The sequence below is a fragment of the Podarcis filfolensis genome (genome assembly GCF_964270895.1).
Source record: "Podarcis filfolensis genome assembly, chromosome: 5".
NCBI lineage: Eukaryota > Metazoa > Chordata > Lepidosauria > Squamata > Lacertidae > Podarcis > Podarcis filfolensis.
In genome coordinates this window covers 19,427,114-19,445,010 of record NC_139608.1, presented here as the reverse complement: position 1 = coordinate 19,445,010, position 17,897 = coordinate 19,427,114, and the positions used below count along the sequence as shown (strand labels likewise).

The following is a 17,897-nucleotide window of genomic DNA, read 5'->3' as shown; positions in this document are numbered from 1 at the left end:
TGACCAGCTCAATTGAGAGCATTCACTTTAGTTGTGAACATATTAATAGTAATTTGTATTTTACAAGTGGGGTGCCTGATATCTTTTTTTTTTTTAATTCTCTTACACAGATGGGATTATTCTAACAGGCCTTAAAATGCTGTTCAATGATAAGTCTTCTATCTTCCCTGGCTGCACAACAATATCCATTTGCTCAAAAACAGTAGGTCTGATGTTACTGCCTGAAACTGGACCGGTTTTCATGTCACAGTAAATGACAGTTAATGGGTTTTTGAGAATGTGCAAACCCTGTTTAACTCGTCTCCTAGGACGAGCAAGAGCAACACAGAGTTGCCTAGTCGAGTGCTATCTGAATCAGGTATCATAGTTTGCTTTCCTTACAACCCTTGGCTGACCATCACTGTTAGTTTGGAACTAATGTGAAGTCGGTGACGGTCCTGTGTGAGTGTCTGGAGGTGGCTGGAGGTTGGATGGCGGCTAACAGATTGAAATTGAATCCTGACAAGACAGAAGTACTGTTTTTGGGGGACAGGAGGCGGGCAGGTGTGGGGGATTCCCTGGTCCTGAATGGGGTAACTGTGCCCCTGAAGGACTAGGTGCGCAGCCTGGGAGTCATTTTGGACTCACAGCTGTCCATGGAGGCGCAGGTCAATTCTGTGTCCAGGGCAGCTGTGTATCAGCTCCATCTGGTACGCAGGCTGAGCCCCTACCTGCCCTCAGACTGTCTCACCAGGGTGGTGCATGCTCTGGTTATCTCTTGCTTGGACTACTGATATGCGCTCTATGTGGGGCTACCTTTGAAGGTGACCCAGAAACTAATCCAGAATGTGGCAGGTAGACTGGTGACTGGGAGTGGCCGCCGAGACCACATAACACCAGTCTTGAAAGACCTACATTGGCTCCCAGTACGTTTCTGAGCACAATTCAAAGTGTTGGTGCTGACCTTTAAAGCCCTAAATGGCCTCGGTCCAGTATACCTGAAGGAGCATCTCCACCACCATCATTCTGCCCGGACACTGAGGTCCAGTGCCGAGGGACTTCTGGCGGTTCCCTCGCTGCGAGAAGCCAAGTTACAGGGAACCAAGCAGAGGGCCTTCTCAGTGGTGGCACCCGCCCTGTGGAACGCCCTCCCAGCAGATGTCAAAGAGAAAAGCAACTACCAGACTTTTAGAAGACATCTGAAGGCAGCCTTGTTTAGGAAAAGTTTTAATGTTTAATAGACTATTGTATTTTAATATTCTGTTGGAAGCTGCCCAGAGTGGCTAGGGAAACCCAGCCAGATGGGCGAGGTATAAATAATAAATTATTATTATATTATTATAAACAAATCACACTGATACCAGGTTTAGACATAACACTAAGCCAGGGATTGTGGTTTGTTGCTCGCATTCACACTAAGGGATCAAAGGCAGTTTACCACAATATGTAAACTGGACCATTGTAGGACAAAGTGTATTGTCAAAAATTTTGTGTCTTTCTTACAGGGTTTGAGCTCTGAGAGATACAAAATTTTATGTTGATACATTTGTGATTTTTTTAAAAAACCACATTGTTACAAGCACTGAGAAATATCAGAACATTGTCAGCTATGCCTATGACATAGGTTTGAGATGAACAAAGGATATGTTTTGGTTCCTTCAACAGAGATGTCTTTAATCTCATTATGATTTCTGTTTTTGATCATCCAGTTGCTACATTGCTAAAAAAAATCTTCTTGGTTGCACAGTTAATACCTGTAAAACACATACAAAAAAGTAACCTGTGCTAAAATATTAATACTCACATTTTAATCAATCATTACCTTCTCTGGCCCAAAGTGGTAATGCAATGTGCTGCAGATTTATGCATAAAGATGAGGAAGTGTTTGTATTAACTTTTCAATATAGTCAGATACTTTGGGAAAGCTCTGGACCAATTCCTGGCAATAAAATGCCAAGTTACAAACAACTGTTGGAAGAAAAAATGTTTACAAAAGGTTCTGCAGAAATAATGGACTTTAGAGAACTTCTTCAATTGCCATAACTCCCATTAATGTAAATTAATGGACACTTTCTTATTCACAAGAGAATATGCCATTATGCACAACATATGCCCTCTAACCTCTTGGGATTCCAGCAACATAGATACTACAACCCACCAAGGAGTTACTATGCAAGGATTTAGCAACAGAAGCTGGCCTTGCAATGATTTGCAGTCTTTGGGTTCCTGGCAGTTGACTACACAATATTGGTTTTGAGCCTATTGTGCTTTATTGTTACTGATTTTGTTCTCAATCATTGGCAAAGCTTTAACTGATATTAACTGACCAGACAAAGTAACACCTAGGCAACACAATCCAATGTTTGTTTACTTAGAAGTAAGGCCTATTGACTTTAATGTGGCTTACTCAGATAAAGTGTGCAATGGATTGTAGCCTCAGAGTGAAATATAGGGTTCAAATTATAATGGACATATGGATTTTTTCCCCTTGAAAATTTGAAAAGAATGGGAAAAACAGTTCTTTCATGACATTTTAAAGTGCAGAAATAACTTCTAAATACCTTCCATAATCACAAAGCTCCAATGTAGAATAAAATCCTCATTCCTTTTTTCTTTTATAAAAAAGCATGTGCTGAAAAAAGCATGTGCTGAAACAGGGGGACAACCTGTTTTAGTTAACATATTCCATTGGCTTCTATGAAATACTTTACTTTCTCTTACTGATGCTCCACATATGAGCAGAAATGGCCATAGAGATAGCTTTGCCTATGATTCTAGGACCATTTCATTAACAAAGTAACCTCTGCAATCAATCAATCACTGCAGTATGGGAACCAGAAGATTTTGTTTCAAAGGCTATCTGTACAGCAGCAGCAGCATCTTCCGAACCCCTTTTCTTTTCAGGGCTTTGAAAGCTGCTCCGAGTTCAAACGGGATTAAAAATGAAGGGGAAAGCTGCATGTCAGGCTGTAGGCAGGCCTCCCTTCACCACCCCCCGTAAAGTCCACTGTTGCTTTCTATCCCCAGGTTAGTAACTCCCGAGAACTTCAGTGGGGTCACCCCAAGGAAGCGAGAGAGAGGACTGCAACATTGGAGCCTGGAAAGTAATACGAGAAAGAAAGGCACCGTTGCGTACCTGGCTATAACACATTTTTGCAAAACCTGCGCATACTAAAGACTCCGGAGGTTTCGGCGGCCAGTCACTCGCTCAGGTCTCTGGACCTGACCATTTCCCATTCCCTCGCCCGCCCGCCTCACACCTGCTCCTTCCTTTTTTACCTGTGCAAGGTGAGCACCTAGTCCAAGCGCACAGCGCCGTACCTCTGAGAGGAACTCGGAGCGCTGAGGCCTCTGCTCCTTAACTTGTCTCCGCGCCCGCTTGCCAGTCAGGTATCCCCGCTCCAAGAGCCCTCAGAAGTTCGCCTTTCTGGTCAAAAGTACACCCTCCCTCCTCAGCGCTGTTGATGCCAACCGTGAGCGGGAAGCCGTTCGGTCTCTATAGCGACTTCCCGCGAGATTTTTCACTCCACCCCCCCCGCCCGCGAGGTTTCGTTACACTCTCCTTCCCACCTCAGACCCTCCCAGAGCGTGTGACGCCGGCCGTGACGTCAGGGGGCTGACCTGTCAAATTTGTATTAAATGCATCAATATTTTAATATAGCTGTATCTATATACGTATAAAAATCAGTTTCTCGTTATTCCTCCGCTGTTTGTTATATTCTATTGGATCTTGTTGCTAGGTGACCGATTCCGCCTGTCCGATTATCCGCGGGAGGGGCTCGGCTCCTTTCCCCTTTTCGTTACATTTGGATATTTTATATTTTAATCCTATGTTCAAAAGCATTCTATACACACGCACACATATACGGTATACTGTATATACTTCTCTATTTTTTGGAGGGGGGGATGCTGAGGAAAGCATGACGTGACAACCCCCCCCCCTTTCCGCTAACTAACGGAAAACAAGATGGCGGCGCGAGAGGGTTTCCCCCCCCTCCTTTTTCCTCTCTTCGTTTTTTTCCCCTCCTTTCAAACCTGTGGGAAGCCGGCCCCTTTTTTCATTCCCCAGCGTGCTTTGCGCGTTTCTAACGAATTTCGTTACGAGTTTGCCGTTTGGGCGCCATTTTCGAGTGTAGAAGCCGCCAAGGCTGCAGGCAGGAAAAGGGAGCTTTCTGCAGCTCGCGCCGCTGCTACGTTGGGAGCGCCGTCGGCCCTCGCTCCAGGTTGCCTGTTCTGGGCCGTGGATGGGGACGAAGTACTCTGACTCTGCCTGGTAAGAAGACCTTTTTTGGGGGAAGAAATGTTCTTGCTTTTAGGTTTTTTGGGGAAGAGAGTTTTGAAAAGCTTCCCTCCCTGCAGTTAGAATGGTGGGTGAAACTTTCAGTAAGGTTCATGGATTTGGCTGGTGCTTACTGGTACTTGGGAAACTTGTTCGCTTTAAAAAAAAAAATTTCTTCAAAATTAAAAATAAAACTCCCACAAACTATTCTATGAGGAAAAAAGGCGGCAGCCTTCTCTCTCCCCCTCCCCTCCCCAAATCGGCCGCTTTTTCCTTCTCCCCCGCTTTTCCCCCTACCCGCCTCCATGGGGGTGGGGTGAAAAGCTATATTTGCTGGCGATTTCCGTTGCTATCGGTAAAAGCAAGTTAGTCTCCTTCAATTCGCTACTTGCATTTTTTTTTTTTTTTTGCTGATTTTGGTATAGGCTGTCAGAGACTATTTATAATCATAATTTTCTTTTAAAAATAGATTCTTACCCCCCTCCACCACCGTGATTTTTATAGTCGCCTGAAGGATTTAATTCTTAGCCGTTGGAGCGGTGAAGTAGATATTTCCCCTTCCCCCCTCCCGCGAAAAAAATGACTTCAACTGGTTGCTCTCGGTAAAAAGGCACGTACGCATCGGAGTCAAGGGAGGGAGGGCTGGATGATTCCAATGCATTCTTAAAGAGCATGCATGCCAAACTATTTATTTTTTAAAACTTCTGCGTTCGGTTCACAGCAAAGTTTTTTTTTATTTTTCGCGGCCCTGACCTGATGAGTGATATTTGGCAGTAGTAGGTCTGTAAAGTGCTTTTAGTAAAGCACCACTAATTAGACCCCCTTGATTGGAAGCAAGCTACGAAGGGGTGGGGTGCGGGGAGGAGGTGATGGATTTATGAAGGGTAAAAAGCCCGATTCATTTATTAGGGCGCTTAATTTCCCACAATACTTGTGAGATAACGTGCATAAATTAAAACAGCCGTTGCTTTGCAAACCTATTAACGTTTGAAAGCCAACGTCACTTCTTTCAGTCGGATTCCTTTGGACTCCTGGAGGCTATAAATGTCAGTGAAGTATAACTATTACAGTATCTTTCCTGAGTATGCTATTGGCTTAAAGAGAACGTTAATAAGCCTATTTAATTATTGGGTGTGGGTAAAATTAATACAAAACAGTCCGCATCCTATATGCATGGGCTGAGATTTTTTATTTGATGTCAGTTATTTGAAGAGGTCTTTTGAACATGATTTTAATAAACCTTGATTATGAGAAGCAAATTAACATCTCCCCTTTCAGTCCCCCCCCTTACGTTATATACTTAAATATGGGCTTTCTTGAATTACTCTCTAGTCAGGTACCAGTAAAAAAAAGGTTGTCCTCGTTTCAAGTTTTACACTTATCTTCATTGGAATAAAAGAATGAGAACGCATCTTGTTAAGGACTCTATTAAATTATTTAAGCAATACCAGACTAATTCTTGAGTGTTGAACCTGAACAGAATGCTTTAAAAATAATTCAAATAAAGGGCTGGAGATTACACTTCTTTATTGTAAAGTTATTTCTGCATTTAAGGAGATAACACCTGTTAATTCTGGTTAATAAAATAGGCAATATTTTTGTTTTCTATTAAATTAGTTAACTTTTTAATATATTGAGTTAATATGACAGTTGTAAATTGTCAGTTACAGTGGAGAATGGGAGGAGAGGTACTACATACTTGTCATAATAGCTTGCCAAATTGCAAAATTAACCCACATTTTAGTTTAATATTAGGCACTGGACACACAACTTTATCATTTTTTTAATGTAATATTTAGGTCATTGGGATTTTTTCATTTGCATTAACAAAGACGATAACAGGGCTTCTGTAGTTTGGTTGTTTGGAATCGGAGCAGCTAACTGAAATCATGCCAAGAAAAAGAGCTAAAATATCTACAGCAGCCCATCACAAAGGCAATGAACCCTTGGATGACTCCTTCAGTGATGGGGAACCTGAAAAAGAAGCCAATATGCACACCCCTGAAGTACCTCAGCAAGGTCAGTTTCTCTTCATCTTTATATATTTGGCTCATAAACTTGGCCGTGGAGGTGTCCTGCTTAGAAGCTAGGACAAGTCCAATTTTGCCTTTAACTCTGTGATGTTTTCCACATTAGTTATAAATGTTTCAGGTTAGAGGCAGTATCTGTCTTCTTATTCCTAGTGTTTAGCCTGTACTCCTTATATTGTGCCAGAAAAGCAAGAAATGATTTAAACAGATATAATTTTGAGGTGGTGTGAGAGTAGTTGTTTGCCTCTTGTGTGTCCTTAGCAAGTACTGTGTATATTTTAAACATGTTTGAGCTTTGCATCTTGTATTGAGAACGTCTGCATTGAAACGAAGCAGTAGGCCACATAATACAGTACATTGGTCATCAGACATTTAGGATTTTATTGGTGAATGGGTTAATAACTGAAAAGTGACACCAACAAATTATTCAAAGAAAACGTTGCCTCAATGAGTTAAAAAATTGTTCTACGTCTTCTTGAAATCTAAGTGGCCAGTTTTCTCTGTGTGTGACAAACTTCCTGTCTTTGAGGAATAGTGCTGTTGCTGTCATTACAGCTTGCAGGGCATTGTGCAGAGATCCTCAGACCACCTCCTTTACAGTGTACGTAAGCTCTGAGCATGCCTGAAAATGCAAATCTGTAGAAAAAGTTGTTTTCTTTGGATTTGTATGGATGAAAGACTCTTACTGCCAGCATATTACTTTGAAAATGTTGTGGCTTTAAAGTACAGTTCTAGTGGTAGAATAAGTTTGCTTGTAAATGGAAGCAACGTTCTAGATCCTTTTCCTAGTAATTCAGCCTGTGGATAGAAATGTGTTGATTCTTGTATAGTAACGGTGTTACTGGAGGGGGGGATTCTTCTGTTTTTACTACAGAGATGAAATATTTGTAGGTGTATGTAGTCATTAAGTTCGTGTGTCTTTCTGCTTTTGTTTGGAAATTTCTAGCAGTCTCAGACGGAGTAGTTGACAATCGCAGTTTAGAAGAGATTTTGAGTAGCATCTCTCCTCCCCCACCTCCAGCAATGACCAATGAAGCTGGAGCTCCTCGTCTCATGATAACTCACATTGTAAACCAGAACTTCAAATCTTATGCTGGGGAGAAAATTCTAGGACCGTTTCATAAGGTATCTTTCTTTTTTAAGTGACTTCTAAGTTGAGGTAAGACTCTCTTTTGACTTAGCTGCTCTTAGTAAAGTGAAAATTACAGATTGCTAAGTAACATAGGGGCGCTTTAAATGAAAGAATGTGAATTACTATTGTCTGTACTTCTGTTTTCAAGATGTTGCTTTCTGTGGAATTCAAGCAGCTAGAAAAGGATGCATCTTTTTCTATTATGAATAATTATCAATAATTCACTTATACAATATGAGTCCATGTTAATTTGAAAACATATTGATACCCTTCAAGTAGCTAATTATAAACATGTTTCTTTGTAAAATTTTGCTTGCTGAGTGCAGCTCATTTTGCAGAGTTCACAGCATAAAACTTCAGAAATTTGAGCTAATAGGAGGTGTCTTTGAATAGGTTGTACTTTTTACCGTTGGCTGTAAAAACTAAGCTTTCCAGTAGTTCACAATTTCCTGCACTAGATGTAATGATATTTTAAACTGTCTACAACGCAAAGAAGCATAATTGCTAGTGGTTATTAAAGTGGAGTGCTTTCTTTTTTCTATTATGCAGCGTTTTTCTTGCATTATTGGACCAAATGGCAGTGGAAAGTCCAATGTGATTGATTCTATGCTCTTTGTTTTTGGTTATCGAGCACAAAAAATAAGATCCAAAAAACTTTCAGTTCTGATCCATAATTCTGATGAGCATAGTGATATTCAAAGTTGCACAGTAGAAGTTCATTTTCAAAAGATCATTGACAAGGTATGTTTTACTTTTGTTAAAGTTGGGGAAAGTTTATCATATAATGTCCTATATCATTTTATTGAAACATTGTGCCTTTCTAGTTCTCTGTGTTAGAGTTCTGAAAGGTATTTGATATACTTAAAATCCAATTCTGTGCATGTTTACTCAGAAGTAGGTGCCACTGTTTATTGGGGCTTAGTCCCAAATAAGTGTGCATAGGACTGCAGCAGTGGAGTTCCATTTCTGCTTCATAAGTATATTTAACTTGAAAAGTATTCTTGTCTGCACATATTATTTACGGCAATGTAAAGCTTATTCTGCTTTCAGTTTAAAGTATGTTTAAGCTAGATAAGCATATTACAGGAACTGCTGTAGAACTGAAAAGGTTTTATATGTTTCAGGCTAGATACAGGGTTGTGTGTGGTGTATATGTAAACTATAAATGTACTCTGAAAGACCACCTTAAAGACATCATCCTTCCAATATCAACATACACTGACTTTTAAACTAATTTTTGGTATGGTTTATTATAAATTACAAACCTGTAGACACTACATATCTGTTTAAAATTACATGATTTGCAAATTTTTTATATTTCCCCTTTCACAAGGGAAATAAATTAAAAAATTAAAAAATTGTCCAGTAGCACCTTAGAGAACCAACTAAGTTTGTTCTGGGTATAAGCTTTCGTGTGCATGTACACTTCTTCAGATACACTGAAACAGAAGTCACTAGACCCTTATACAAGGGTTAGTGTTAAACTAAATTCAAATCATTTCTCTTGCTTTTCAAATTTGTGTGTGGGTAATATGTTAATATTGGACAAAAATGCACATCCGTGTGCATTTTTAAAAATAACCCCAATTAGCTCAATAAAACATTACCAGGTTAACTGTCCAAATAGTAAAACCAGGAGGGGGATTCTTTGTACACAACTGGGGGTGCTGTTGTGGCTGTGTGTGGTGTTTTTTTTAATTGTCAGCATTGGTGGTGTAATGAGCTGAAAAATAATATTTTAAAATATATATTGAAACACTATCCTTCTAAATTAATACACGTCTAAAATAGAAATAATATTCCATTAAAGCCAGCCACATACAGTCATATCTAATCTTCCATTTATGCTTTTTTAAATAATAAATCACTTTTCCATAAGTAATTTTTCTGTGGAATTTCATTGGAACAAATTTAAGCTCTCAAGGAATTAGGCTAGGAGGACAAACAATTTAAAAAAAATATTTTGTGGGATAAAATTTCATAGAAAAATATGTTTGCATTTTTTGAATATGGATTAAAACATTGTATGTGTGGCTTGTCAAAGATCTGCTTGAGTCCATGCTTAATAATTTGTGTATATTTTTAGGATTTTTTTTAATAAAAAAGATGCTGTATTCCCAGTGTTTTAAAACTGCCTCTTTAAAATGGTTAACCTTGGGTACTGAAGGTTTTCTTTGCTGAAAACTGGGAGTAACTTCTTTGAACTGATAGGAAACTGCTTTGCAAGTTGACAGGAAGAAGATAGGAAAAGGGTATCTGTTCTACAATATGGTGGTAGGCAAAAAAATAAGGCTACAATTCTATTCACAGATATTTTGGAGTATCCCACTGAACTGTGTTGTGATTGCATGTTTTCTCAGAAGTAAATATTAGTCTGCACATTGTTGTTGAAATCATATCCTACTAAATTTAGAAAAATTGGAGAGGTTCTGTGATTCCAAGACATTATCTGACAGCAAAAATGCTGGCATGACTAATAAAGTGCATATGTTATAAGATTTATTATGAGTTTTAATGTCAGAGTTAACTAGGATATCACAGATTTTTGAAAATAAATTATTTAATTTTGAAATCTTGGGTAGACCTATGGCTTAAAACTAACAATTGTTTTTCTGGGTTTGTTTTCCTTCAAAACAGGAAGGGGATGATTATGAAGTCATTCCCAACAGCAATTTCTATGTCTCCAGAACAGCCTACAAAGATAATTCTTCTGTGTACCATATCAGTGGGAAGAAATCAACATTTAAAGATGTTGGGTTTCTACTTCGAAGTCATGGAATTGACCTAGATCATAATAGGTTCTTGATTTTACAGGTAATTCTTTGAATAATATTGTTACTAAATTATTATTTTTCTAACCACATTAGTTTAGGTATATCGGAGTAAGTCTTGTGTTACAGAAACCTTACAGTACTCTAGCAGCACATCATGATTTGTATGTCATAGTAAATATGCAAGTCATTATATGCTGCTTTAGAATTTTAAGGAAAATAATCTTTTCTGGTATTATGGGTTTTTTTTGCGTTGTAGGCAGACAAGTGAGTAGAACAATTGTTATACTTGTTCCGCCCTAGCAGCACGTAAATATTGGTGTAGTGAAGATAATCTTAACCCCAATATTATTGTGCTGCTTAAGCGTAGCAGGGATTAAGCAACATTGTTGTTTCTTTCTGTCCTACATGCCATGTTAATTCAGTACTGAAATGTATAGATATTAACTACAGTATATGGTTGAAATGAACATTGCCATTTTCCTTTGACATCTTTCTAGCCTCAGAAGCATGAATAGATACAAAATTATCCAAATCATGCACTCTGAAAGATCAAATTTCATCATTTACAAATAGTTTAAATTTTCACAATATTGTATGATGGGACCATTTATAACTGGATTTAACAACAAATATTCACTACTCATGCTACTTAAATAAAAGTTCATATGTGACACAAACAATTCCTCTTCTGGGAGAAAATTGGTGTAACTTGATATTTGCTAATTTCCACTTTCTGTTTCATGATTATGGCTGAATCCCCACACTAATCACCAGGGAAAGACTTTTGTAAGAAACCTAGCTTTTTGTTACAATTTTATATATATAGTAATATAAAATACAAGTAAGATTTAAGTTCAGTTAAATGTACAAGTACTGACATACACAAAACCTTTTTCTTCAATGATAACTTATTGTGATAGCATGGAATCTTAAGAACAAGTACAAAGTACAGATTTTATTTCGAATTCATTCAGAAAATGTTAGGATACTATAGAAGGGCAAGCACTGGAAGTTATAAAGGTTGCAGTGGAAGGGTTGGTCTTCCGTACAATGCCAGCAAGCTTTGGGAATGTTCTTTGACATATATGCTGGAGGCACTTGTGTGGCCTGGGTGCTGTTTGAAGCATGGGTGCCGTTTGAAGCATGGGCTCTGCCTACAAGCACTCTGATGTAAACATGTACTGTATGCTTAAAGGGTATGGTCTCATATATGTATGGATAAAAGCAGTGTTAAAAACTCATATAAGCTAATCGCCAGATGGCGCCTTAAACCTTGGTTACAATTGCCACAACAGAACGTCTAGGTGCCATTCTGCACCACCCCTACCCCGTGAAGTTTGTTATTATTAATTTCATTTCTATACTGCTTTGTCTTCTAAAGAAAAATTCTCAGCACATTAGAACATCAAATAAAACAACCCAGAATAAAACAAATTCAAGGTTCAAGGAAAATATTTCAGATCCTTTTCTAAGGGACCTTTTGCTTTCCTTGTATTTATTCACCTGTTTAATTTATATATCTGCCCCATAGCAAAAGTACTAGAAAGCCAGTGTGGTATAGTGGTTAGAGTGTTTGACTACGACCTGAGAGATCAGGGTTCAAATCCCCACTCGGTCATGAAGCTCACTGGGTGACCTTGGGCCAGTCACAGCCTCTTAGCCTATCTCCCAGGGTTGTTGTAGGGATTAATTTTAGAGGAGGGTGAACTATGTACTGCTTGAAGAAAAAGGTGGGATATAAATGCAGTAAATAAGCCCTTATGCTTACCTGCTTAAGAAAGCTGAAGAGGCCAGCCAGAAGGTAATGTCAGTCGCCAGCCTAGCATCCAGAGATCTCTATGTGGTTGTAATTGGATTTGTGCCAGTCACAAACACACCTGGCACCTGGGGGATTTCTAGCACTGGATACAAGAATTTGTTTAGATTTGTTTGTTGCTTCCTTTTTTACCATATTCAGACAGGATCAGATTTTAATTTCATTGAACTTTGAAGAAATCAGACTGGTTTTATACTTAAGAATAAGAAACCGTAACCTTGTGTGGAATTATAGTAGCTGGATAAATGAATGCTCATTCTTCCAATATTTGCACAACTTTCATTTAGCATTCTTTTTTTTTTTAATGTACTTCATTTAATTGGTTACTTATTGTGTCATAATGGGAATGCATCATAATGGGAAGGTATGCTTCTCAGAATTGTTGAAATCAATGAATGAGTGTCATCAACATGCACATTTTATAAGATTAATAATAGTTACTTCCTTCAAAAAATAATAAATACCTGTTTTCACAATTGGTTATATAATATGCTAAAAGACCCTATTTTTTAATGCCCCAGGTTAAATAATGTACAGATTTATTACCCTATTCCAGCTCTTTGAATTATTTGTATTATATAAAGAGGCATTATTTTCTAAGCACCCATACCTTTTTAACTTATGATAACCTGTATGATTGGTTGGCAAGCTACATCCTTGAATGGTATTATTGTTTTCATTGGGCAACTGAGTAATTCAAATGTTGCTTATATTTGATTTGGTAAGCGATAATATGTACTATTTCTGTGCTAGTTTCTTTCCTTCTATCTCTCAAGTTCAAAAATGGGATATAACTAAATGCAAAACTAAACTAAGTTGATTTTCTGAAGCTTTTTGTATAGTAATTTCTAGAACATTTGAAGGCAAGTGGTTTGAATTTAAATCTAGACAATTTAATTAAGAAAATTCCTAATCTTAAATCAAGTTTCCATTTGTAGTTTAGATACGTATTAGACCAATCTACACACTAAGGACCTAACTATAGGCTAACTTATTTTAACCTCTATGTAGAGCTAATATATTTATCTGGAAGATAGTACCATTATTAATAAATATTTAGGTAGTGGTTTGGCAGAACGGAAGGCAGTCAAGCTTGTTTACCCAGTGCCCTGCTCACCCTCTCAGGTCTCACACTGCCAGGGCAGAAGTAAGAGCAGAGCAGCGCTCTTGTGCTCATATATCTTCAGTTTTGTGCTGGATTTTGGCTTTTTTATAGTTTTCTTCTACAGTGGTACCTCGGGTTACATACGCTTCAGGTTACAGACTCCGCTAATCCAGAAATAGTACCTTGGGTTAAGAACTTTGCTTCAGGATGAGAACAGAAATCGCGTGGTGGCGGCGTGGCAACAGCAGGAGGCCCCATTAGCTAAAGTGGTGCTTCAGGTTAAGAACAGTTTCACGTTAAAAACGGACCTCCGGAACGAATTAAGTACGTAACCAGAAGTATCACTGTATTGGAAACAGCTGAAACAAAATTGACAACACTAACTCTAGGTCTAGTGTAGCTTTCTTCCTGAGTTGGGGGCATGTCAGGGACTAGGAAGACTTTATATCCATGTCTTCCCTTGCTCTATCTCTGGCACTCCCCCTTTTTGGCCTTACTGATGTTGGAGCTCTAACATTGGTAGGGCAAGGCCACAGGTTTCCAGTCAGAGCTCCCTCTCTGAGGTTGTACCTCTCACTTAGTGTAGGAGTTTCAGTGGTTCCTATAGCCCAGGCATGTCCAAAGTCCGTTTCAGTGGCTCAACAATCTAAAAAAAGGTCAACAACTGTGGTTGGCCCTTTGGTCCGCCCTCACGGCCCTTCACTTCATCAAATCTGGCCCTCTTTGAAAAAAGTTTGGACACCACTGCTATAGTCCCTGGGACTCTTCTTCAGGGATCATAGGATTTCAGGGCCTATCTCTCAGAAAAAAGTTATATGAAGCATTGTTTATTTAACTAATAACTTACTCTTTTCTCAAAATTTTGTGCCACACTGTAGTAGTGTGGTAACTAGAAGTTAATGATGCACAATATACCAAAGAATTGGTTAGTATTTTTTTATTTTAAGCTATGGAATTTTTTCCTCAGTGCCATTCTGTATACCTTCAAAGAAACTGAGCAAGAACCTTTACTTGCAGGTTAAATGGTACTAAATGGCAATGTGGCTCAGAAGGATAGGTTTATAGTCGAATAGTATTTGTCCATCTCATGCAAAACTAATTTTCATGTGTGGTTGGTAGGTAGAGATCTAAAAAGGGGCTGTTTTTAATGTGTTGGCCTATCAGGATACTTAGCCCATTTGGACTCCACTTCAGGCAGCAAACTAAATTGGCCTGGTTCTACATGGACATTCATTGCAGATGACAGAACCCAAAATAGATCAATGGAGGTTTCTGTTCCTGCATGTGGGGTGGGTATCACTAACTTTACTTTCTAGCTAACTTGCTTTCCCAGCTGTGGACTGATGCTCCAGAGGACCCCATGGGACTTTTTTGTATGGGGCAGTAAAGGGTGGAGGCTGACCATGTTGCACAAGTGGTGAGCCACAGAAATGATTCTATGAATCTTAAACAAGCAGCATACGTTTAATGCACAAGATGACCCCTGTGGGTATGGCATCTGCTATGACTTGCTAGTCTTTGGCTACCAGTTTTGGACTCATAATAAATTTTAGCTAGAATCCAGAGATCCCCATGCATAAGTGGAAAGGGCTTCCACTGGGAGAAGGATTGCCTATTCTTCTACCATGTGCAGCTGTTCACTTAATGTTGAAGCTCACTGTTAACTGCCCCCTCCATGTTCAGCGGGTGTGAAGTATATCAGAGTTTAGGTGTGCCTGAAAAAAAATCTGCAAGCAATCCTTTGGATCCCAGCCAAAATATGTGAATGTAAAGATGTAATTATAGTTCTTGACCTCAGCAGCTAGTTGTTTTTTCTCATGGTTCTTACTTCACATAGAATAGCAGTTTTATACACAAAACTGTTTGGTACTGTGTCACATGATCTATATGGAGAGGGTTCTGGATTCTAGCTTATAGCTAACTTGGTTCCATTTACTTCAGTGAGTCTTGGATGCGACTGTCAGTTTTATTATAATTTAAGTTTGTCTTAAGATACTTGTATTATATTCATCTTTTCTTTCCCAGTTTATATAAAAAGATAAGTTTATACTATAACTAAAGTTATATTTTAGTTTTCTACTACCCATGATACTTGAAGGAAAAATGTTGTTAGCAGTTAATCTGCAGCATCCTTGCTCAGCTAAAAATAATCAATTTTAAAATGTGTAGTAAATTTTACAAATAATTTTAATAATATTCTGATTACATTTTAAATGCATTTTTTTCTTGAAAATCATCTTAGGTTTGAAAACTTTGAAAATATTTTTTATTGTTTGCATTTTAATAGAAAGAACAACTTTAAAGTTGCATGATTCGGCCAAATTCATCATTTTAATTCCCTGGTTCTTATAGTTAGTTAAACTTTCCCCCATAGAAATCAGTGACACCTAAAAAATGCTTAACATTTAATTGGATGAGGCTCAAATGTATTTGCTAAACACCACCACACAATTTTATAAGTTTAGCTTCAATGTATACTTATACCAGTTATTTGTAGTATTACTCTGCTAGGATTTTTGAAAAAAATATGCCATTATTCTTACTTTAAAATCACACAAGTTCCTAAATCTGCAGATCACAAATTGAATTTACTTTGTACACAATGCAGCTTTTAACAACAACCTAATTTCTTAAAACTGGTAAAAGATAAAACTTTGAAGTATGTTGGGGTGTACTCAGATCAATTTCAAAAATATTGCATGTTTATGGTATAATTTAAAAGTAGAGGATTTTTGGTTTTGGATGTGGTGAGTTTTTATTTTGTATGATGTATGCTAACATCTATTACTGAAACCAAACAAAACTTAAGAAAAATCTGCCACAGTTGCATAATTGCAGCAACAACAAAAACTTGAGTTTTCCTGACAATTTGCAAGTAGCTTGTATGCCTCATTTAAAAAAATTACACAAGCAGTAAAATATTGTTCCCATCGACTATTACACTTTCATTTATTTTTTGAACATAAAGTACAGAGACTGTAATGGATAGCTCTTACAAGTCTATCAACAGATCTCTTAATCATTTATGTGGGATAGTGGTTGCTTTCATTGTTTCCTTCTCAAAATTACTATAAAGGCATATTGGAGCTTGTGCAGTTTAAGCATAGTCAAGTCATACTAACATGCTTTATTTCAATGAAAGTATCGAGCACTTTCTTAAGTCTCCCAGTGAAAGCAAATATATTTTTAACAGTGCAGTTCTATACATGGCTACTCAAAAGCAAGTCCTACTTAATTCAGTTGAGGCTTATTCTGAGGAAACTGGGTATAGGTTTGCAGCCTAAAATACTGCACTGTGGAGTGTCTACACATTTTAAAATATATTGTAACTGGTGTTAATATTTTTATTGTATCTGTAAGTTTCTTTGAATCACTTGAGTAAAGTGACTAATAAAATAGCAAAAATAATGATTTTAAAACAACCTGTTTGATTTGCATTTCAAAGAACATGATATCCAGAATGTTAAAAAGCAGTATTCAGTAATATTTCAGTAAAACTTATTTGGTTTGTATTGGTTACCCAGAGAAGCGTTTTTCTGTTGAATCTGAGGGTTGTGTCATGGTTCCCCCCCCCTTCTCTCTGTATTTTAAAAATAGTGAAAGTGAGTATTAAGGATTTCTTTGCTCACTGTGTGTGTGTGTGTGTGTGTGCGCGCGCGCATGCGCGCGCGCGCATATGCGTACACGTACACATGCACACACACATATACCAAATCAAAATAAAATATAGAAGTTAAAGAATAAAATCCATGCAAAAATACAGTCATGTATGGTTTATTAAATTATTCTTTGGTCATTGTTTCCTTTTTTAATAAAACATAACTTTATTTTTTTTAAAACTAGAAGTAGTATCCATATTAGTAAAATCATTGTGTAAATGGTAGCTCTTTATTTTAATGATTATATCGATGTTTGAGGTGATTATAACAGTGTTATGCATGCAGTAATTTGTTTTTATAGTGCAAAAATGCAAATACCTTTGCCAGCTGAAATCAACAAGTCCCTGTCAGAGGAGTAGTGAAAAAAAGCTATTTAACACTTAATGAAATATTAAAATAATGTCAGGTGAAAGTCCCCATTGTGGATAATTTTTACCAGGGTTTTCTGTTTGCACTTCTAATATAACATATCTAAAATCCTTACTGATTTCTTTATATAATAATTAAAATACTGATTTTCAGCTAAGTTGGGTCCACATTTATGTATTGCATAAATAATAGTGTATTTATTTTAGAAAATTGTACATCATATGTTTTAATAAATAAATTACTGTTTGTGTATGACTTGAGCTGCACTGAGAGAGTGGCTGGAAATGAATTGCATACGTAAGTGTATTTTATTTTAAAATCTGGATCTTTTCTTTGTCTATACTTTGTATTCAAGTGCCCAGAATTTTATTTTAAAAAAGTGCTGGATTCAGTGTCTTTCAATTTCTATGAGTTGGATACAAAATTTGTTGGTTGGTATTAGCTAATACTCATGGTTTCAGTAGAGAACAGGTTGTAGAGCTCAGGTAGTTTTGTCATTTCGCAGGTGGACTCTTGATTCTGATGAGTTACTAGATGATTTTTCCTGAAGCTTAGTGTCTCAGTTCAACCCCACAATAATAAATGTAAGTGTGCTCTTGGGCTATATTTAGAATACTTTTCCTTTTTAAAAAGGTGAATATTCTACCATTTTTATTTTTATATAAGAGAACCTCTGTTTGATAGAAGCTCAATATATTGTAAGTGTAGTTCATATGTTCATGCTATGTTCAGATGGTCTTTTTTAAAAAATAAA

General features: G+C 37.5%; 2 protein-coding genes across 5 annotated transcripts in view; one reads left to right on the top strand and one right to left on the bottom strand.

The window, feature by feature from the left end:
- Positions 1 to 3,949, bottom strand: part of IFT80 (intraflagellar transport 80) — a 62,671-nt gene extending 58,722 nt beyond the window's left edge. Inside the window, exons 1-2 of one of the 2 annotated variants that reach the window (XM_083613241.1) lie at positions 3,259 to 3,949; positions 1,631 to 1,733 (exon numbers count right to left, since the gene is read on the bottom strand). In XM_083613241.1, coding sequence (XP_083469367.1) covers positions 1,631 to 1,662 — 32 coding nt within the window. In that variant the 5' untranslated portion in view covers positions 1,663 to 1,733; positions 3,259 to 3,949. The remainder of the gene's footprint in view (positions 1 to 1,630; positions 1,734 to 3,258) is intronic. The other variant, XM_083613242.1, reaches the window with a different exon arrangement.
- A 157-nt stretch (positions 3,950 to 4,106) lies between these two features.
- The window catches only part of SMC4 (structural maintenance of chromosomes 4), a 37,591-nt gene continuing 23,800 nt past the window's right edge, over positions 4,107 to 17,897 (top strand). The window contains exons 1-5 of one of the 3 annotated variants that reach the window (XM_083613086.1): positions 4,107 to 4,252; positions 6,091 to 6,277; positions 7,235 to 7,413; positions 7,970 to 8,161; positions 10,058 to 10,234. In XM_083613086.1, the coding sequence (XP_083469212.1) occupies positions 6,148 to 6,277; positions 7,235 to 7,413; positions 7,970 to 8,161; positions 10,058 to 10,234 (678 nt within the window). In that variant the 5' untranslated portion in view covers positions 4,107 to 4,252; positions 6,091 to 6,147. Of the gene's footprint in view, positions 4,253 to 6,057; positions 6,278 to 7,234; positions 7,414 to 7,969; positions 8,162 to 10,057; positions 10,235 to 17,897 lie in introns of all 3 variants that reach the window. The other 2 variants (XM_083613087.1, XM_083613085.1) reach the window with 2 other exon arrangements.